At 39.9% G+C, this 22795-nt stretch overlaps 1 protein-coding gene across 2 annotated transcripts in view; it reads left to right on the top strand.

Moving 5' to 3' along the window:
- The window catches only part of naf1 (nuclear assembly factor 1 homolog (S. cerevisiae)), a 243195-nt gene extending 232562 nt beyond the window's left edge, over window positions 1-10633 (top strand). For both annotated transcript variants that reach the window (XM_048620095.1, XM_048620159.1), the window contains exons 8-9: window positions 7254-7347; window positions 9186-10633. In XM_048620095.1, coding sequence (XP_048476052.1) covers window positions 7254-7347; window positions 9186-9697 — 606 coding nt within the window. In that variant the 3' untranslated portion in view covers window positions 9698-10633. The remainder of the gene's footprint in view (window positions 1-7253; window positions 7348-9185) is intronic.
- The last annotated feature ends 12162 nt before the right edge of the window (window positions 10634-22795 follow it).

The raw sequence follows: 22795 nt of genomic DNA, 5'->3' as shown, positions 1-22795 counted from the left end.
CATGAAAATGCCAAACTTTCACATGCCAAAGCCTCAAGAATAATGACAAGATGTACACATTCCTCCATCTTTTGCTCTAGACTGATAAGAACCTCTGGTACCCCTGCCTCATATTCCCAAAACCGTTACTGCAGGTTAAACATAACCGAGTACAGGGGCATAACTTCTGTATGGAGCTCAGCAGTAGTGGTCTCTGGTAGTTCTGGAAATCAGAGATCTCGGGTGTTTCTTTCTCTGTTGGCTGCAGACAAATGTTAGTGATGTGCTCACCAGATTGTGTTCCTGAATTTACTTTAGCTAAGGAGGCAACAGTCTGTCAGTGGTGATGGCCTCTGTCATGGTGGAGAGTGCAGGCGAATGCTGTGCTGGTATCTCCTCTGAGGCCACTGTTGTCTTCATCTTTCGGGGTGTTTATGTTGGGCAGCTGCACTGTTTCAGTGCTTGTTGACTACTTGTATTTGTGGAAGAGAAAAGGGAGTACTAGTTGTTGTGATGTGCAAACCTTTATGTGGAGTAATGTGAAAAGTGACTGCAATTCTGAGAGGAGCAGCCAATAATATCCCAATAATAAGACTTCTGTTATTATCTCTGTATTGTGGAGAGCTGGACTTAGACCTCAGTCACCACTGGACTTCTTCATCTTCCTTGAATACAGTAAGGGCATGAAATGAAGAAGGCCTCCGCCAGTTGTGGCCCTAAGCTCCAGTTTATTCTGCATTGAAAATAAGAGAAAGGTTGAGTGATGGGAATGTGTGTATGACCACTTGATGTGCATAAACATCTCTGTGGGTACTGAGATCTCCTCAGTCAGTGCCCAGGAGGCTTTAGAAGATTGTGTGCAAGGTAGATGTGGGCCCTTCGTGCATATCATAGATGTGATGGTGAGGTGGGCATACCAATGTGATGTGGCTATGCAGCATCAGAAAGTCTCAGTGATGATGCAATGTGTATAGGGTTGTGCAGAGAAAATGGTGGCAATTACCCTTGTGGAGTGCAGGAAGTAATTCATTCTTTTTCTGCACTGGATTGATGCGTTGTCACTGAACAGAGATGCTGACCTCCTGTGCAACCTGAGCCCATGCTGTCCAGGTCTAATCACCATGATCTCCATGTATTCTATTCACTCCTTTCCCTGATCCCACACACCGACAGCAGCATGAATACCACCCTTTCTCAATTGCTTTCAGTTCTGTCAAAGGTTCACTAGACTCAAAACGTTAACTGTTTCTCTTTCTATAGATGCTGCTAGACCAGTTGAGTTTGTCCAGCATTCTGTTTTGGTTTAAAGTCATGGCTTGTGTTTTTCTTTTCTCCTGAAATACATTATTCTAAAACTCCAGTGGCTTTCAGTAGAGACTCTGTCTGTTGTAAGGATGTAGACATGCTCTTTTTAATGAAACAAAGAGCTGGAGCACGTCAGCAAGTCCGGCCACATCAATGGGAAAGGGAAACACAGGGTTAATGCTTCTTGTCCAATATGACTCTTAGAACTTGCAATTAAAACAGAAATATAGACAGAAGCAAAACATCTTTCAAGGTGAGCATACCTGGAAGAGAGGTGGCAAACATGTAAAAGCTAACTATTACACATGCTGAAAGTCTTACATTAAAAGAAAGAAACCTCACAGATCTTTCAGCATTTGTGTAGAGAGAAACAGAGTTAGTGTTTCCAGTCTGCTACGATTTCTTCAGAGCTGGGCAAGGCAGGGTTCAAAGTTTGGCTGGTGTATTCTAGAGAGATCCTCACTCCAGCATGTGTCACTGTCCAGATCTAAGATCCAACAACCACACAAATAGATTTTATCACATGATTTCTTTGCTTCCTTTAAAAGTATATATTCCAAAGTATAAGAGCAATAACTCAAGTATTGAAAGGCTTCATTTTGGTCATTGTTTCATAGCCTAGGTGATTTCTTTTACATCTCTGAGCCATTAATTCCTGAATGATCAATCCTTTCTTTTGATGAGGATGGAGCTGTTCACACCTCCAGGGGTGCCTTTGTCTCCGCTGGGGTCTTCATAGACTTTGAATCTCCGTGAAATGGATTAATGTGCAAAATAGCACCTGCCTCAAGTCAGTAGCTCAGCAAAGATCCCTATTCAGCATCAACACATCGAGCTAGTGCAGGAAAAGAATGAGCCTCTGCCCTCAATGGATCAATACTTTCAACATCAAGGCACCAGCTAGAGTTACTTTTACTAAGGAAGCAAATTGTTACAAGCCAGTTATAACTCCACGGATACTGCTATTTAAGTTGTTCAAGATTTGCTTGTAAAGAAGTTTGAGGCCACTGATATTTTTTGGGAGCTAAAGTTATGTTGCATTCTTATTGCAGGTCTCATCTTCTCCATAAAATTTGAGATTCAAATAAATTACTGAACAACTTGCTTTTTGGTTGACCTTTTCCATATGATTTTATAACACCTAGGTGTTTGCAAGTATACTTTATAAAACCAGTTTAGAAACCAAATCAAATTCATAATGGTTCTAATTTACTGGAACCTTGTACTGTTAGCACTATGCTCCACATATGGTCAGAATGAATGCTGTTGCATACACTGAAACTTTAGTCCTTTAGACGCTTCACTTTTTGCTTGGCTTTCACTTGGCTTGGCCATTTTTGTCTAAAACGAATCCAATCTCATCTGTTTTAAAACTAAATCTCAGTGAAGCTTGAGAGAAGGATATTTTGCTTTTGTCCCAAGTTTGTTTATAATTCAAGCATATTTGCTTCTCAATGACCTGTATCCATTGCAGTCACAAACATTTTGATAAAATATATAAAATATGTAAAATGAAATACATTGCGATTGAGCTGATATTTCCATGTAGATTGGAAATCATTTCCTTATTTTGTGAAATTTATCTTTGCAGCATTGCATTAAAGCCTTTGGAATTAACATTCTTTTCAGATCATGTGCAGAGATTTTCTGCTGCAGTTACCAAAGAAAACAATTAACTGATAAACTGCACACTACTCATCTGTAAAGGCTTTTAGCTTAAGAAATATTCTTTTGAATTATACTCACTTGCCCTCACCTTTTTGATTTGTTTCCATTTTCCATGTTTTCACGAGATCTCAGAACTAATCTAAACAGTACTACTGTGTATGATGTAAATAATCTAGAAAGCTGGGACTAAAGAAAAAATGGTGATTTAAGCATAGAGTCACAGGGTCATACAGCATTGTAACAGAACCTTTGGCCCACCACGTCTAAGCCGACCAACAAACACCAAACTACACTAATCCCATTTACCTGCACTTGGTCCACAGCATCTGGCAGTACTATGTATAGTGAATGAGTGTATGGTTTTTACCTTTGCCTGTCTGATGGTTTTTGTTTTGTATTCTTCTTAAAATTGAGATTTATGGGATTGTTATGTTTGAGATTGTGCCTTTGATTTAAGGTAAAATTAAGACTGTGACTTGTACTGAGGTCTTCCTGACAGCAAGCCTGGCAGCTTGTTGAAGATGAAAGGGGATGCAGATTGGTTTACTGGGACAATGATCTGAGATGTTTACACTTGAAGACGTGTCTTAAAAGTGGATAGTGTAGAGTTTCCAAAGGCCCAGAAAAATATTAAGCATACTGTGTTGTTATTTAAACTTTCCATTTAGTCCTAAGACGAAAGTGAGTTGCGTTTTTGAGTGTCTCTACCTGGATGCGGTTCATGTTGCCACATGATGATAGATGATGATAGCAGGGATTTATAACACGTTCTTGAAAGCACCTGATCGGGAAAGAAGTCAGTTGGATAGAATGACTGACATTAAGTCAAAAAAAAGGGACAATCGTCTAAGGAGTGTTTAATGACTCTTGTGGTAGGGGTGGGGGTGGTGTTGCATATGGGGTGCTGACAAAATTAGCGACTGAGTAGGGGTTAGTGGGCAAACAGGTTCCAAATGACTGTTTTAATGAGCATTTTGAGACTTACCGTTGCTATTATATGGCTAATTGCAAGATGGTATGGGATGGGGAGCAAGGACTGAGTATGGTATTTTAAATATACGTTTAAAAATGTCCCCATTTCAACACTGGTTTATGCTTCCTCTGAGGGGCTATAAGCCATGAGTCCTTGAGGAGCTGTTTGGACTCCACAGAAGTTGTGGAATGGTTATGAAAAGCATTTCATACAATGAAACTAGTCAGGTTGGGTGTCCAGGGTGCAAATTTGCAACTTTATCCCATGCTAGTGAAAATTTACGGTGCTAGGATTGGATATGAAAATCCTGGAATCTTGACACTGCCATTTTAAAGGCTTACTGAGTTTGCCCAACAGTGTGGAAGCCTGGGTTGTAATGTCCATTTGGATATTTTTGGGGAGATTGTGGCTTTCAGGTGGGGAAAAAAAAACTTTTAATGAGGGACGCTCATAGGTATCAAAATTGAGCGCAAAAATAAGCAAATAATGCTGAGCATTTATAAAGCTCTGGTTAAAGAGCGAAGAACAAAGAAAATTACAGCACAGGAAAAGGCCCTTCGGCCTTCCAAGCCTGTGCCGATCCAGATCCTCTATCTAAACCTGTCGCCTATTTTCCAAGGATCTGTATCCCTCTGCTCCCTGCCCATTCATGTATCTGTCTAGATACATCTTAAATGATGCTATCATGCCCGCCTCTACCACCTCCGCTGGCAACGCATTCCAGACACCCACCACCCTCTGCGTAAAGAACTTTCCACGCATATCTCCCTTAAACTTTTCCCCTCTCACCTTGAAATCGTGACCCCTAGTAATTGAGTCCCCCACTTTGGGAAAAAGCTTCTTGCTATCCACCCTATCCATTTTGTAATTGAATATGGGCTGCCTTTTTGTGCACTTGCATTCCCCAAGATTTTCTCTGTTGATTTAAAGGAAAAGTGCTGGTTAGGACAGCAGAAGAACTTTGAACAGTGCTGTGGAATTGTTAACCACCATCTGAGCTTCGGCAGATGGGCCCTTGGTTTATTGTCTCATCTAAGGATGACAATACAGATTTCCGTCATTTACTACACATAGAAAATACATAACTAAGTTAAAACAATGCCGCAGTCCAGTTATGCCAGAGAGGAGTTGTACTGTTTTTCTTTATACATTAGGTAGTGTAACGATCTGGAAGCATCCATATTAGAACAGGAGTTGCACAGAATTGATTTGAATGATTGGTGAAAGCACTTATTAATTTTGGGAAATTACATTAGCAACTGTCAGTAATCTAATGCATGTTCCAGCAATTCTATATTGATATTAACTGTATTTTAAATTTGTGTTTGCAAGGGATACTGATTGGTGCTATCTGGCTGTGGCAATCTCTTCCAGTGATAATTAAAATAAACCATCTAGATTGGTGGAAAATGGAGAGCTGGAACAGCTAATTGAATTCAAAAGAAATGGAGGATGTCTTTCTGCCCAAAGTACTCGTGACGTATTTAACTGACAGTCAAATGCTGGTTAAAATATTTGAGCATCCAACATCTCTTTAATGAAAACTCCTACTTACTTGGTATTCACTTAAATAATACTTTGAACTCTGATAGTAATGCAGTAGATAGTTTTGAAAGGTGATTATTGACCTTTCTTCAGTCCCATTTTTGCTGGATAGTGGGTGTGGGAGTCCTCCAGGTTACATTGATGTGGCCATTACTGAATTAATCCTGATTGTGACTGTCTACAGATATTTCAGTCTTAGAACATAGAACATAGAACATTACAGCGCAGTACAGGCCCTTCGGCCCTCGATGTTGCGCCGACCTGTGAAACCAATCTGAAGCCCATCTAACCTAAACTATTCCATTATCATCCATATGTTTATCCAATGACCATTTAAATGCCCTTAAAGTGGGTGAGTCTGCTATTTTTGCAGGCAGGGCATTCCACGCCCTTACTACTCTCTGAGTAAAGAACCTACCTCTGACATCTATCCTATATCTATCACCCCTCAATTTAAAGCTATGTCCCCTCGTGCTAGCCATCACCATCCGAGGAAAAAGGCTCCCACTGTCCACCCTATCTAATCCTCTCATCATCTTGTATGTCTCTATCAAGTCACCTCTTAACCTTCTTCTCTCTAACGAAAACCCTCAAGACCCTCAGCCTTTCCTCATAAGACCTTCAAATATGGGCTGCCTTTTTGTGCACTTGCATTCCCCTTGGGAGCATCAAAATTAAGATTGCTCTGAACATTGATCAGTTTTATTTTATTATATTTCAGGATATTGAGGTAAATTACAACATCCTTATTGGTGACTATACTGAAAACAATTAACTAAGTGAAGACTGTAGGTCAAACCTGAGACCTTACTGCTTAGCGTTGGTAGGCTACTTACTGGATAGCTGCAGTAAATTAGTGGAGGACAGTGGCTCAGTGGTTAGCGTTGTTGCCCCAAGGTGCCAGGGACTTGGGTGATTGTCTGTATGGAGTTTGCATGTTCTCCCTGTGCTGGTGTGGGTTTCCCCCAGGTGCTCCAGTTTCCTCCCACAGTCCAAAGATGTAGAGTTTAGGTGGATCGGCCTTGCTAAATTGCTCGTAGCGTCAGGGATTGTATAAGCTAGGTATGTACTCATGGTAAAAATGTGGGCTTACAGGAATAGGGTAGGGGGTTGGGTTTGGGTAGGATGTTATTCAGAGTGTTGGTGCAGACTTGATGGGCCAAATGGCATCTTTCCACATTGTAGGGAACCTGTGATTCTATGAACTCATGGACCTGAACACTATAGACTCTATTCATACTATCTGCATAATGTACAGGTGTTCTGTATAAACCTATAATTTTGCTGATATGCTAAAGCTTGTTGATGTTGGGGTGGAATTAGTCCAACTACTTAGATGTAACCTAAAATAAATTGCCCTGACATATTGCACTGTAAAATTTAATTTCTAGTTCAACTGTACTCCTCTACAGTTTAATTCTTTTTACGGTTGTTGTTGAGGCCGATGAATTTGTTTTTCAGATGTACATATTAATAGATTCTAAATTAAGTTCCAGTTGTGATAGTACTGCAACAGATTTAAGCTTCAAATAGGAAATATAATATAGTACACATCGTTTAAAGATTTTGTCTATGCCACTGATCCTCAATATGCTATAATGTTCTTAAACTTTGTGTTCAAGTGCGGTAATAATTTCATTAAAATGAGATTAAGGGATTTTTAAGACCACACAGATGTCTCATTTAGAAGCCATGTGTGGTTGATTACTGCATTTCTAAGTGTGACAGGAAACCATGAAATGTAAAAATTAATCATAAACCAAATGATTATTGTTTCTAATAGGCTCTGGATTTCAGTGATGATGAAAAAGAAAGGGAAGCAAAGCAAAAGAAGAAAAAGAAGCAACAAAATCATGGAGATAAAAATACTCGATCTGGTGAGTCAGTTTAGATAGTCTTACTGGTAGATTACTGTCAAAAATTTTAACGATCCCTTGCAATTCATTGGTCAAGTTATAAGTATCCCTTGCTACAAAATAAACACCTTTCCTCAAGAAGATACGTTGTTTACAGCTATTTGTGTGGAAACTGAATGTTGCCCAACTGTAAAATAATCAGTTTTGTTGCAGTAATACAATCACTATATCTTGCAGCTAAGCAATTTCTAAGAGCATTTTACGGCCAATGAGAAATATCAGCCATTTGCATTTCATCCTTCCCCAATTGGGGCCTTGAAAATTGGTCCTCAGTTTGAAACCTTTCAAACAGGAAAGGGGGAGCAAAGAAGAATAATTTACTTTCCATGCAAGAAGTATTCCTCCAGAAGTGTCACCTTAATTTTAGCATTGGATCTACAGAGAATAAAATAATTTTCAAGTGCATGGTCTCTAATGATGTTAGTTACCAGTTTCATAGAATCATACAATCTCTGTAGTGCGAAAAGAGGCCATTTGACCCATCAAATCTGCACCAAACATCCAAAAGCATCCCATCCAGTCCCAGGCACCCACCCTAACCCTGTAATCCTGCATTTAAAATTGCTAATCCACACATTTTTGGACTTTGGGAGGAAACAGGGGCATCTGGTGGAAACACATGCAGACCCGGGGTGAACATGCAAACTCCACGCAGCCACCAAAGGTTGGAATCAAATCCAGGTTCTTGGCACTGTGAGGCAGCAGCTACTGCGTCGATTTTGTGGCGATCATTTACAGTGTAATTTTGTAAGACCATGGGAGTGTGTCCATTCATGGATGACACCAAAATTGGTGGTATAGTGGACAGTGAAGAAGGTTATCCATGAGTACAAAGAGATCTTGATCAAATAGGCCAATAGGCCAAAAAAGTGATGGTTGAAGTATAATTCAAATAAATGCGAGGTTTTGCATTTTGGTAAGACAAACCAGGGCAGGACTTACACTGTTAAAGGTAGGGTTCTAGGGAATGTGTTTGAACAGAGGGATGAGTGTTTTAAAATCAAGATGTTGACAGTGAGCCACTGTAGGTCTACGAGCACAGGGGACAGGACAAAGTGTGAGTTGAGACACCCTAAACAGTATTTTGAATTATCTTATATTTGTGGAAGGAAGAATGTGGTAATGTGCATTTGAATCTAAAAATACACTTTAGTCCCTTTATCGAAGAACTTCATTGCTCCCAAGCCATCATACCACCATGCCACTGTGCAAGGTTGGCTCGCCTAATTGGACTTTCACCTATTCTGCAAACAGGGACGGCAATCTCCAAATCTCACCCCCAACAATTGTAATCTAACCAACATTTAAATAAAAATATGGTGAGTCTACATGACTGTCATTTAATACTCTGGTACTTCATGGTGCCAGTGTCTGATTCTTGAACCTTAACCTTAATTTAATGCATTAAAAAGTGTTAATTGAATGCCTGAGATGGTTGTCTGTCTGGCAGCCTATATCTTTTTCATCACAAAGTTGGCCAACTTCTGTCTCTGAACTTTGCTCACTTTTGTCCTGCTCGAAAAACACACATCCAAACTATTACTGCATGTACTTTGCTACTGCCTGAGCCTTAAGAATTGATTAAACAAATTACATTTTTTGATTGGGTTGCCAGTGGCTCATCAGGCAGTAAATTAGGATGTCATATGTGTACATATAGAACAGAAAAAGTTTTGCATTTTACCATGCCACTACTCGCTGTTAACTTTTTTAACAATATCCTTTGGTTCAGTGTTAACAAAACCATGTTGCTATAATTGACTTATGTGTAAAAATAATGTTGACTAACATCCCTTTAGGTGGAAAGGAAGATGGACAAGCACAACAACAAAAACAAGTTCATTCAGTTTGTGGGAGAGGATTTAAGTGCAGTCCTGGTCATGAATTCCGTCATCAATCTTCAACCAGATTTGAAAGTCCTCAGCCACCAGAAAACTTTGGAACATCATTTAACCAGAGGTCACCATTTAGACCTCCAGGATTTCATCCATCTATCAATATGTTGCGTTCACAACCTGTGATGTCCAATCCATTAATGTCATGGCCTTTTACTCCTCCATTTTGGACTCCAATGCCAAATGATATGCATCATTTCTTAACTCCACCACCACCACCGCCGCCGCCGCCACCTCCTTCCTCCCTTCCACTTCAGCCAATGAGCACAGGCTGGTCAGAATCTAACATGAGGCACACTACTTGCTTTCCAAATGCTCCTCCCACTTGTTTTTCCAATACTCCTCCCCCTCACACCTCAAATTCACAACACCATCCACAAGGTTCACGAGACTTTGTTTATAGATCTGGATATTAGGAAGGCTCATATGTTGCCAACTTTCTGATGTACATGAATTTCATGACAAGTATCAAGTATTATTCTCAGTTCAGACTCAAATAAAATTGGATGCAAAATCTTCCAGATGCTGAGCACTCAGGAGGATAGAGCAGCTAAGAACATGGTTTGCTCATTGAAATAGCATCAGTCAATGACATTTTTGATCTAATAAGCATTGTTGATATCAAGTCTCTGCTTCCAATAACCATTTGAAGCAAGCAAAATCTTACCTGGAAGTTTAAATTCAAGTAAAAGCAAATACAGAGTTATGTCCTCTTGTGTCTTCTTAAAGTTAAATAACTAGTTCACACTTAATAATTAGGAATGCTGTCTTATTGTGATGTCTGCTATTGTTAAACTTCAGTGGAAAGAGATACCAATTTTGGTCATGTTATAGACAAAATTTGACTTTTTCTCATACTTCACCTAATAGTACAATCATGTACAACAGTAGTTTGTACATATCATTCTACTTGTTCAGAAATGGCACTTTTTGGCCTGCCAAAGACACCTTTCATACACAATGGGTACTGAAGAATCTGCGGCCACGTTTGTACCTCAAACAATGCTTTTCTGCATTTAGGATTTTGAACAGGATGCAAAATGATCTGCTAATTGGTTATTACTTATTTTGTGTTGCTGCCAAAGACCGATTTAATCTTCTTACTTCCTGAACATAAATTGTAATGCTGTATTTTGTCAATAGAGAAATGTTGTGTCACTGGTGTTAAATTAATCAACAAAGACTTTTCATACATTTAGCGAACTTTACATCTTTAGAAAATCCTGAATGTCACTTCTTTTACTCCTCAAGATCATTGAGTGTAAAATCAGGTAAATCAATATTTGTCTTTTAACATTGAATGTAAGTTTAAAGAGAATGCAATTGAACATTAAATTAGTTTACAACTTTCAGTGAATTCTATCTTTTTTGCATCTGTGTGGTTTTGTTTTATGCTGTATGTACTGTGTTTTCCTCAAGATTCAGAGCTTAGAATCATAGAATCTGTACAGAGGAAAGAGGTCATTCAGCCCATCAAATATGTATGACCATCCAATGAGCATCCCACCCAAATCCATTGTAAATATGACTGTGGTTAGTGTGATTTTATATATATGTCTGTCGTGATGCTTACTGCTATCAAGAATTCTAACAAATGTTTGTGGTTTTCTGTGTTAGTCCATGTATGATATGCCAAGATAGTTGGGTTCTTGCTGAGTCAAATATTGTGAAGTATGTTTACAACACTCATCACAAGACACAGATCTGGCTTTTGCACTTACTGTACATTACACACACACACCTGTTTCACAGAAAACATGACTGAAAGAAAGGCCTTTATACTGGAATGTTATATTTCACAATTTCTTATTTGAAATCTGAGCCGTAATGCAACAGCATGTACTATGAAACAGGCTTGCAAACCATACAGATCTTGAATTTGATCCAGGGTTTATTCTTGTTGACTCGCTCGCCAGGCTGGCTCGTTTTCGTTCAGATATTTCATCATCATGCTAGATGACATCGTCAATAGAGCCTCTGATGAAGCGCTGTTATTCTACTCCACTTGGAGTTTATACTGTCTGATCCGTTATGGTGAGTAGTGTCAAAGACTAGAACACACCACCCTCCCCTGCATTCAACCTAAACTGTGGATCCGGTACGTAGACGACACATTTGTCATTATTAAATGCAACAAATTAGAAGAGACCCACCACCTCATCAACAGCATATTCGCAGGGATTAAATTCACAAGGGAAGAAGAAAACAACAATCAACTTCCGTTTCTGGATGTTAAAGTTGAGTGCATGAATAACTGGGAGTTCCAAACCTTAGTATATACAGAAAAGCAACCCACACTGATCAAATCCTAAACTTCCAAAGCAACTACCCCAACGTCCACAAACAAAGCTGCATTAGGACACTATTTAAATGGGCCAGGACACACTGCAACACTCCAGAACTATGCAGGAAAGAGGAAGAGCACCTATACAAAATCCTCGCTATGAACAGATATCCCCGCAACTTCATCCACAGATGCCTACTAAACAGACAACAACAGGAGGGCACAGTACGCTCTAACACACTGCCCTTCATCAAGAACATATCAGAACTGACAACAAGACTCCTAAGACCACTAGGAATCATGATGGCCCACAAGCCCACAGCCACTCTACGACAAACACAATCAAGGATTAAAGACCCCATTCCCACAACATGCAGAACCAATGTGGTTTACACAATACTATGCAACGACTGCCACAAACATTACATCAGACAGACAGGAAGGAAACTAGCCATCAGAATACATGAACATCAGCTAGCAGCAAAACGGCACGATGAGCTCTCCTTAATATCAGTACACTCAGACAATGAAGGCCGTCAGTTCACCTGGGATGAGGTAACCATAGTAGCCCAAGCCAAACATAGACACACATGGGTATTCCTAGAGGCATGGTTCTCAACCCATAATGCAATCAACAAAAATATAGAATTGGACCCCATATATAAACCCATACAGATCAAAATCGGAAATGACAGTACTCACCATAACAGACCAGACAGTATAAATTCCAAGTGGAGTAGAATAAAAGCGTTTCATCAGAGGCTCCACTGATGATGTCACCTAGCATAGTGACAAAACATCTGAACGAAAACAAGCCAGCTCGGCGAGCAAGTCAACAACCTCACCCACAACCCGAGCTACAGATCTTTGCTAAAACTTTAAATTCATTTTGAAATTGTTGCTTTACTAATAAATGCCAATTTTACATTAAGTACGAGATATGTTCAGTCTCGGATGACTTGAACCTGGGTCCCTGGCACTCTGAAGTAGCAATGCTAACCACTGAGCTACTGCTCCGGGAGACGGAGTAGCACAGAGAGGGCTAGCAGACACTATGGAGAGTTAGATAAAGGCAGATTGACTCTCTGCTGAATCCACTTGAGGGGAAAACTGAGGTAGTTTCTATATTCCAGTTAGTGGAGAATAGCAGTGAGAAAGACTCTGTATGTTGGGAGTTAGAGAGAGGGAGAGTAGATCCCCTGTACTGGGAGTTGGAGAGAGAGGGGGATTGAGGAAAGAGAGAGAGAGAAAGAAAACAAGAAAGACAGTTCAAGGATTTTTTTGCTGGGCATGACAGTAGAGAGATCTAGACTCGGAATTGGGGTGCGACAGAGAGATTGACTGAGCCTGTGTTTAGGATTACAGGGAGAGAGGGTTGACAACATGTGTATAACTGGAAGTTAGGCACAGAGTGAGACCAGGTCTTGTGTGATGGGACCTTGTTTAGTAAGGGAGAGAATGACAAAAAAAGACAGTTTGGACTTTATAAACTGGGAAATAAAGTGAGAAAGAGAAAGATTGGAATCTGTACGCTTGGAATTGGGGTGAGGCTGAGACAGGGTCCTGTGTAGTGAAAAAAAAAGAAAGAGATGAACTCAGGGCATGGTTAGGAACATGGGACTGGGATATCATACCAATTACAGAGATGTGGATCAGGGATAGACAGGATTGGCAGCTTAATGTTCCAGGGCATAGATGCTTTAGGAAGGCTCGAAAGGGGAGCAAGAGAGGAGGGGGTGTGGTGTTTTTGATTAGGGATAACATTACGATATTACAAAAGCGATGATCACCTTATTGGGATTGTAGTGTAGACACACCCTCCATAACTAACCCCCCACCCTCCAATAGTCAGCGGGAAATTGAGAAACAATTTTGCAAGGAGATCTCAGTTATCTGGTAGAGGACTTTAACCTTCCAAACATAGACTGGGACTGCTGTAGTGTTAAGGGCTTGGATGGAGATGAATTTGTTAAGTGTGTACAAGAAAATTTTCTGATTCAGTATGTGGATCTACCTAATCAAGAAGGTGCAAAACTTGACCTATTCTTGGGAAATAAGGCAGGGCAGGTGACTGAGGTGTCAGTGGGGCAGCATCTTGGGGCTAGTGACCATAATTCTGTTAGTTTTAAAATAGTGATGGAAAAGGATAGACCGGATCTAAAAGTCAAAGTTCTAAATTGGAGGAAGACTAATTTTGACAATATTAGGCAAGAACTTTCAAAAGTCGATTGGGGGCAGATGCTTGCAGGTAAAGGGACGGCTGGAAAATGGGAAGCTTTCAAAAATGAGATAACAAGAGTCTAGAAATTCATCTTCCTGTTAGAGTGAAGGGCAAGGCTAAGTGTAGGGAATGCTGGATGACTAGGGAAATTGAGGTTTCGGTCAAGAATAAGAAGGAAGCATATGTCTGGTATAGACAGCAGAGATGGATGAATACCTTGAAGAATATAAAAGCAGTAGAAGTATTCTTCAGAGTGAAATCAGGAGGGCAAAAAGAGGACATGAGATAGCTTTGGCAAATGGGGTTAAGGAAAATGGAAATGGATTCTACAAATATATTATGGTCAAAACGGTAACTAAGGGAGAGAATAGGGCCCCTTAACGATCAGCAAGGCCACCTGTGTGTGTAACTGCAAGAGATGGGGGAGATACTAAACAGGTGTTTTGCATCAATGTTTACTGTGGAGAAGGATATGGAAGATGGAGAACACAGGGAAATAAATAGCAAAAATTTGAAAAATGTCCATGTTACAAAGGAGGAGGTGCTGGACGTCTTAAAATGCATAAAGGTGGATAAATCCCCGTGACCTGATCAGGTGTACCCTAGAACTCTATGGGAAGCAAGGGAAGAGATTGTTGGGCCTCTTGCTGAGATATTTGTATCATCAATAGCCACACGTGCTCAGGTGCTGGAAGACTGGAGGGTGGGTAATGTTGTGCCACTATTTTAAAAAGGTGGTAACGGAAAGCCAGGGAACTATAGACTGGTGAGCCTGATATCAGTTGTTGGAGGAAGTCCAGGGGGACAAGATTTACATGTATTTGGAAAGGCAAAAACTAATTAGGGATAGTTAACATGGCTTTGTGTGTGGGAAATCATGTCTTACCAACTTGATGAGTTTTTTGAAGAAGTAACAAAGAGGGTTGATGAGGACAGAGAGGTGGACATGATCTCTATTGACTTCAGTAAGGTGTTTGACAAGGTTCCTCATGGTAGACTGGTTAGCAAGGTTAGATCATACGGAATACAGGGAGAACTAGCTATTCAGATACAGAACTGGCTCATAGGTGGTGGTGGAAGGTTGCTTTTCAGACTGGAGACCTAAGACTAGTGGTGTGCCACAAAGATTGGTACTGGGTCCACTGCTTTTTGCCATTTATATAAATGATTTGGATGTGAACATGGTAGGTATGGTTATTAAGTTTGCAGGTGACACCAAAATTGGAGGTGTAGTGCACAGTGAAGAAGGTTACCTCAGAGTACAATGGGATCTTGATCAGATGGGCCAGTGGACCAAGGAGTGGCAGATGGAGTTTAATTTAGATAAATATGAGGTGTCATTTTGGAGAGGCAAATCAGGGCAGGACTTATACACTTAATGGTAAGGTCCTGGCGAGTGTTGCTGAAAAAAGAAACCTTGGAATGCGGGTTCATAGTTCCTTGAAAGTGGAGTGCCAGGTAGATAGGACAGTGAAGAAGGTGTTTGGTATGCTTGCCTTTATTGGTCAGTGCTTTGAGTATAGGAGTTGGAGGTCATGTTATGGATGTACAGGACATTGGTTAGGCCACTATAGGAATACTGCATGCAAATCTAGTCTCCCTGCTATAGGGAGGATGTTGAAAAACTTGAAAGTGTTCTGAAAAGATTTACAAGGATGTTGCCAGGGTTGGAGGGTTTGAACTGTAGGGAAGAGACTGAACAGGCAATGGCTTATTTTCCCTGGAGCTTCAGAGACTGAGGGATGACGTTATGGAGTTTATAAAATCATTAGGGGCTTGGATAAGGTGAATAGCCAAGGTCGTTTCCCCGGGGTGGGGAATCCAAAACTAGAGGACATAGGTTTAAGGTGAGAGGGGAAAGATTTAAAAGTGAATTAAGGGACAGCTTTTTCACACAGAGGGTGGTGCGTGTATGGAATGAGCTGCCAGAGGAAGTGGTGGAAGCTGATACAATAACAACATTTAAAAGGCATTTGGATGTGTATATGAATAGGAAGAGTTTAGAGGGATATGGGCCAAATGCTGGCAAATGAGACCAGATTTGTTTAGGATATCTGGTCAGCATGGACGAGCTGGACCGGAGGGTCTGTTTCCATGCTGTATATTTCTATGTCTCTAACGTTGACAAGGCTGAAACCATCCTTGCCAGCACCCATGTTCAACTTGCACCAACTCTGATCCTGCCAAATAAAATCATTGTTGATTTGTTCTAAAACTCTTATTACTTGTTGATCGTACCTTCATTTTCGTTACTCCAATTTTACCATTTACAATCATACATCACAGGAACTTAGAAAATTAGAGTAGAAGTAGGCCATTCACCCCTGGTAGTCCTCTTCGTCATTCATTATGGTTATAGCTAATCTTGCAACTCTTCTCCATCCTCTGATTCTTTTAGCCAAAAGTGCTATATCCAACTTTTTGATATCTTTCAATGTTTTGTCTTCGACTGCATTACGTGATGCCCACATGCTACAAGTGAATATAAACAAATTGAAGCCAGATCTGCTGGCAATAAAACTTATCTGCCAAGTATACACCCATTTTAATAGCTGATGCCCTCTTGAAATCCATCTCCTGTTTTCTTCAGTGCACAACGTTTTAAAGTTCTCTATCATTTGAAAATTTTCAAATGGGCCCCTTTTACACCAAGATGTCGTTCACTAATATTAATTGAGAAAATGTAGTCCCACTAATGAGCCTGGGGGGCCCAACAAATACCTTTCTTCAGTGCAAAAGACAGCTGTTGCCCAATTCAATGATTCCTGCCAATTACCAACTTCATATCCAAACTGCCACTGGGCTTCAAATGTATCTGTCATGTTATATTTTGCAGTATGTCTTCAAAATAAATGTTTGCAAAATCACTGAATCACAGCATGAGACCTAAGGATACAAAAAGCTAATCATCATCAAAGTCTTCAAAAGTTCTTTCAAGTTTGGTAGCTTAGTAATTTTCAATTATTATGATACCTTCATATTTAATTATTTTTGTAGACTTGAGATTGAAGGATTGTAGATGCCAACTTTTTTTTTTAAAATGAGGTATTTCTTGGAAATCGTTCACTTCCAGGTATCCGCTGTTCTTGGTTGCTTGAACGTATTTCAGGAAAGGCTTCTGCCTGTTTTCAACAGGGTTTTATGGCTGTTCTGTTTGAATAGTGTTCTGCAGGCTTGAAGCGAGTTTTGTTTTTCAGTTGGGAAACTTGCTGAAAGGAAGGAACTGTTCAGCTTATGTCTCTTCTTTAAACACCTCTACGGTGAATGCAGTGTGAAACCTGATTGCCCTCTTGAAGAGTGACAGGTACTTTCTTAATATTGTGTTCCCTGAGCAAGCTGCATCAGTCAAAATCTCAGAGACATCTGCCTGTGTTGGGATCCCTCGTCTGCACGTGTCAGAACATCAGACTGACAGCCATCTGAACATTCTGCTCCTTGTTCTTTTTTTTTAACCTTCAAGAACTAATGTTTATTGACCAAAAATGTTTTTTTTCTCTACTTTATCTCTATAGAAAAAAATCCATGTTACCTCTTCATTTCCTGGCATGAGTAGTGTGTGTTTGTATGTTTTTAAATGTTACTTGGAAGTGTAAACATCTAAATTTTCATATTACAACCTGTGTTAACCACTTCAGCATCTTTATAATAAATCAATAATTTTGTGTTTATTAAAGAAACCTGGATGATGGATCTTTTCATTCTAATATTGAGAAAGCATGCAACTGGTCATAATGGAATCTGGGTAACACAATTAAATTTGCGTTGTAACCTGAGGAGTAGTGGGACTAAATTAAGACAGTACACCCCATCTCGGTCGTAGCACAAGCAAGGATGTCGCTGCTACCCAGCCCCTCTGAAGTGATTTTAAAACACTCACCTCTTGTAAATTCCTCTGGGAACTCATCCCAGTTCATTAGATGCAAGCATTATTTCCTCCTTAAAGTTTTATTGGCTTAAAAAAAACTGATGAACAACTGAAAAATATTACTGTGAAAAGCATGATCATCACTTTCCCTTTCTGTATGTCTCCATTGTCCTTGAACTGGAATTTCCAATCTATGACTGCCAAAATAGTCACAAGGAATAAAAATGTTCGTCTCCAAAGTGGGAACATGTGACACATTTTAAACAGGAGCCTTAACTGTCATATATCGTTGTAGGAAGAAGCTCCTCATAAATGAAAGCAACTTAGTCACGATTAATACAACAGAGACGAGATTCTAATTCCCTACTGAAATGTGGTGTGCTTTGAACCTGTTCAAATGAATTTCACACACAATCTTCAGAGTCCATCAGTGAAAACTATTAGTCATACAAGCTGGGTTCAAAAGCTGGTCAAAAGAATTGAACTTTTTGTGAAATCCACAATGTCACACAGTTGCATACATTCTGAAATGGAAAAACAGTTTGCTGTGAATACTGTCTGTGTTTAAATTGTGTTTAAATGCTGGTAGCCTTCACTACTTCAGCATACTGATTTCAGACTTAGAGATTATCTGTAGCCTAGCATTACAAGCATCAAAGATCAAAAATAATTTGTTTTACTGAGACAGTACCTCTGAACAATGGTAGCTTTCTGCCAAAATGTAGATTTTAAATGTTTAACACATGCCGAATAGCAGATAACCAATTTCATGCAAACGTGTTAACTGCGCTAATTCAAATGTAACTTCACAAAATTTGACTCTTTTTAAGCTCAAGGATAGTACAAATTCATGGACTGCTACTTCAAGTACTCAGAAGAGTGCGTAGCACCCTTGCATGTACCCCTAATCACACACAATGTATCAAGATACTCTTGCCAGATTGAAATCATGATTCAGTTCAGGAGCATTAGGGTAAACTGAACTTGGAGAGGATTGGACTGTTAGTAGCAGACTGTGCAGAAATGGTCTTGTCGCTACTTTCTGCTGAAGTTCACCTGGGAAGTTTGTTTTACCAAGTCCAATCGCAGTGTATACAATTGCAACTTTACCAGGAATGAATTCCTCTGAGGAACCTCTTCATCTCTTAACAAGGACCACCATTCTTTGTGTCATGACCCTGATTGGCAGAAGAGGCAGATATAATTCATTCATAGAAATATAAAATTGTTGGAATGGGCATGATTAGGTTCACCATATTTCATTCAGTGCTGAAATGATTTAGTCTAGTAGGGAAAGTGAGGCTGAGAGATTAATGTTATTTCCTTTTTCCAATGCATTGCAAAACTCTCCCTCTTTGATATTGACAAAGACAAATTCTCAACTCCACTATGCTAAACTCAATCACCTATCAGTGTCTTGTTCTAGTCTTTGCACATTCCCTCTTATTCTGCTCTGCCTTTCCCTGAAAGGGTGACACAATAGGTTTGAGTAGCTCAGCAATCACATGTAGATCCAGTCAATGCAAGGGTTGAGGCTGACAATCAGATAGTTACATACAAGTGGCTGTATCATCCTTTTGAGGAATGTGGTGACAGTGCCATGTTAGAACTTCTGCTGAACATCAGGGTGCTGATTTTGTTGACATCAAATTACATGTAGATTGGGGTGAATGCCAGTTATGGATAGTGAAATGAAGAAGTAAGAACGTGAATTGAAATGGAATGAAACTAGTAAAACTTAAGTGGGTGTGGGGAGTGATCAGAATTAAACATTCTTGATAAATAAGAGTGACGGCTTGTAAACTGCAGACAGAGCTGACTTCAACTTTGCCCTTTTTTGGCATGGTTAGGTCATTAAAATATTTCCTACGCTCTATACAAGTGTGCATTATGGCTCTTCTGGTGTTAATTCTTGAGCTGCCTCTCTATATTTCTTCTTTGTAATTGATTCCTGTATCTTTAATCAGTTTTTTATTCATTTGTAGAATGTGTGTTTGACAAATATGCTTGACAATTTGCGCAAACGTAATAAATTAGTTAGTTATTTTCCATTTATTTCTATCCTGCCTATATTGCTAAATGAGATAGCTACAGAATTGTACTTAAACACTGTCTGCAAACTCATGGCCATACTTGGTGACCATTCTTCCATTACTGTCAAGCCAGAGGATCAACCCTGAGAAGTGCAGGAGGACATGCCAGGAGCAGCACCAGGTACGTGTAAAAATCAGTGAAGCTAACAGTGGAAGCAACATGCCATATACAGAAGCAATTCTACAACCAAAGAATCACATCAAAGCTTGGACAGTCTTCTCACATCCAGTCATGCATGGTGCTGGACAATTAAAAGGAGGTGGAGGGTCCACAAGTATCCTCATCCTCAATGATAAGAAAGTCCAAAATATCAGTGCAAAAGGCAAGATTGGTGATTTTGCATCTACAGCCGGAAATGCTGAGTGGATGATTCATCTCGGTCTTTTCCAGAGGTCTGCCCCCCCATCCCAGATGCTCGTCTTCAGTGTATTTGATTCATTCCACGTGATATCAAAAATAAACACCTGAACACAATCAATATAGCTGAGCCTACGCACCCTGATGACAACCTGTAGTAGTGCTAAAAATTTGTTCTCCAGAACTAGTTGTACCCCAGCCCAACTCCTTCAATACAAATGTAACACAAGAATTTACCCATGAATGTGGAAAATAGTCCAAGTATGTCCTGTACACAAATCCATTCTGGCCACATATGAGTGAAACTTCATTGCAAATATATCCTTCCTTACGTTAAGAAGCTCCGCTACATTCATTAAACCTTCTTTGGAAGCACCTTCCTAATTTGCAACCTCATATGACTGGAAGAACAAGTGTAGCAGATGCAATCATATAAGTTCCTGTAAATAATGCACTATATTCACATAGAACTACATCATACTGCCTTCACTGTTGTTAGGTCAAGAACCTAGAACTCCTTTCTTTACAGCTCAGTGGATGTATCAACACCTATACCTGCCTTGGACTGTAAAAGTTTGAGAAAGCAGCTCACCGCTAGCTTCTCAAGCATGATTAGGAATGGGGAATTAAATGCTGTCTTTGTCAGCAATGCTCATGTCCCAAGCTAAGGATATGAAGGAGTTAAGAAAAACAGCTATTTTTATAATGCATTTTTCAATGATCTTGTAACATGCTTTAACATTTTATAAAATAAGAATTGAGCAAATTAAGCATGCTTTGTCATGCAAATTCCAATTGTTATGATTGTCTCAGAGAGTTAAGATCTTATGGTCCCTCTTGACATGACAGAATAATCCTGTCACGTTCAATGTTTCAAGGTGATTCCAGAGAATGAAAATGAAATTGACATCTTTTCTCAAATTGATTACTTAATTTGAGCATAAGCTAGTTAATTTACGTCCCAAACTAAGCAATAGAATACTAAGATATGAACAAGTTTTACCACTGGCTGTCCTTAAATTTTAACAGCAGGTATAGCATCCCAAATCTACTCTCAACAGTCAGTTCTTGTGATGAACTGAAATTTGTCAGATTGGCTTTGATCTTTCATTTTCCCTCCTGGTCTTCACCTTTTCTTCATTAAGTGGGAGATATGAAAACATTTCATTAAGCGTTTGTTGTTTGAACTGAATACTAGTTTAGCTACCAGTAATTACAGAAAAATTTCCTGTTAACAATATTTCATGTCAAATTTCTTCCACATAGCAAAGACCTGGCACTCTACAACTCTGCAGAATTTCAGCTCAGAACCTGGCTCATATGGAGGAAGAACCAAAGCAAAGCCAGTCAGCCCAAGGCCACGTGCAATCTATCCTATCATGGACTCGGCTCAACCCATTTGCCATAATGTTTCTTACATTTTGTTTCATTTTTGCTGTTTCCTACTTCTGTCCACGATAAGTTGATTCAGCACAGTTCCAATACATCTGCCTCAAATGCAAACTGTATGATGTATCTTTGCTTGCTTTAACATGATAGATTCAGGGTTTCTGCAAAATGAAAAGCATCATTTTTTATACAAAATGTCAATTAGGAGTTAAATTTGCAATTTTGGGCCTGTTCAAGGCCAAGTGCTTATCTGGATATTGAAATGTATTATTTGGATAGAAATTCCCAAGGTCTATGACTCTGGTAAAAGAATTTTCAAATCTTCTCAAGCTTAAGGCTTGATCATTTTTAATATCTTAGAATCCCTACATTTTGGAGACAGGCCCTTCAGCCCAACAAGTCCACAACAACTCTCATAGTATCCCACCCAGACCCATTCCCCTATAACCCACCTAATCTCTGTGTGGGTTTCCTCCGGGTGCTCCGGTTTCCTCCCACAGTCCAAAGATGTGCAGGTTAGGTGGATTGGCCATACTAAATTGCCCATAGTGTTCAGGGATGTTTAGGTTAGGGGGATGGGCCTGGGTGGGGTGTTCTAAGGGTCAGTGTGGACTTGTTGGGCCGAAGGGCCTTTTTCCACACTGTAGGGATTCTATGATTCTAGCCTGCACATCTTTGGACTCTGGGAGGAAACTGGAGCACCCAGAGGGAACCCACACAGACACAGGGAGAGTGTGCAAACTCCACACAGACAGTTGCGTAAGGGTGGAATTGAACTCGGGGCCCTGGCGCTGTGAGGTAGCAGTGCTAACCACTGAGCTATTGTGCCGCCCCTAATATGTAGTCTTGTTGTCTGCTTAGTCGGTTAAACAACTTGTTTTTTCATTTACTGCATGGGAGAGAAATCATTCATCATATATTTCCTGCATCTTATTTATCTTCACAATTTTAGATCCCTAAATTCTGTCAACATTCTTTGAATCCTCTCCAGTGCATCAAAATTCTTTGACGATATATGTCCAAAACTCAAAATAGTTGGCTTAAAAAAGGTTGAGTATATAGAATCATAGAATCGCTACAGTGTGAAATCAGGCCATTCAGCCCATTGAGTCCACACCGACACTCCAAAGAGCATCCCACCCAGACCCAGCCTCTACCCCATTTCCTTTAACACTGCATTCCCCATAGTAAATCCACCTAACCTACACATCCGTGGACACTATGGGCAATTTAGCATAGCCAGTCCACGTAACCTGCATATCTTTAGACTGGTAAGAAGCATTCCTAGAGCTCGCCGTCATCTC

The sequence above is a fragment of the Rhincodon typus genome, chromosome 1, assembly GCF_021869965.1.
Source record: "Rhincodon typus isolate 14 chromosome 1, sRhiTyp1.1, whole genome shotgun sequence".
Taxonomy (NCBI): domain Eukaryota; kingdom Metazoa; phylum Chordata; class Chondrichthyes; order Orectolobiformes; family Rhincodontidae; genus Rhincodon; species Rhincodon typus.
Note: the sequence above shows the minus strand (reverse complement) of the source record. Positions and strands in the feature narration are given on the sequence as shown.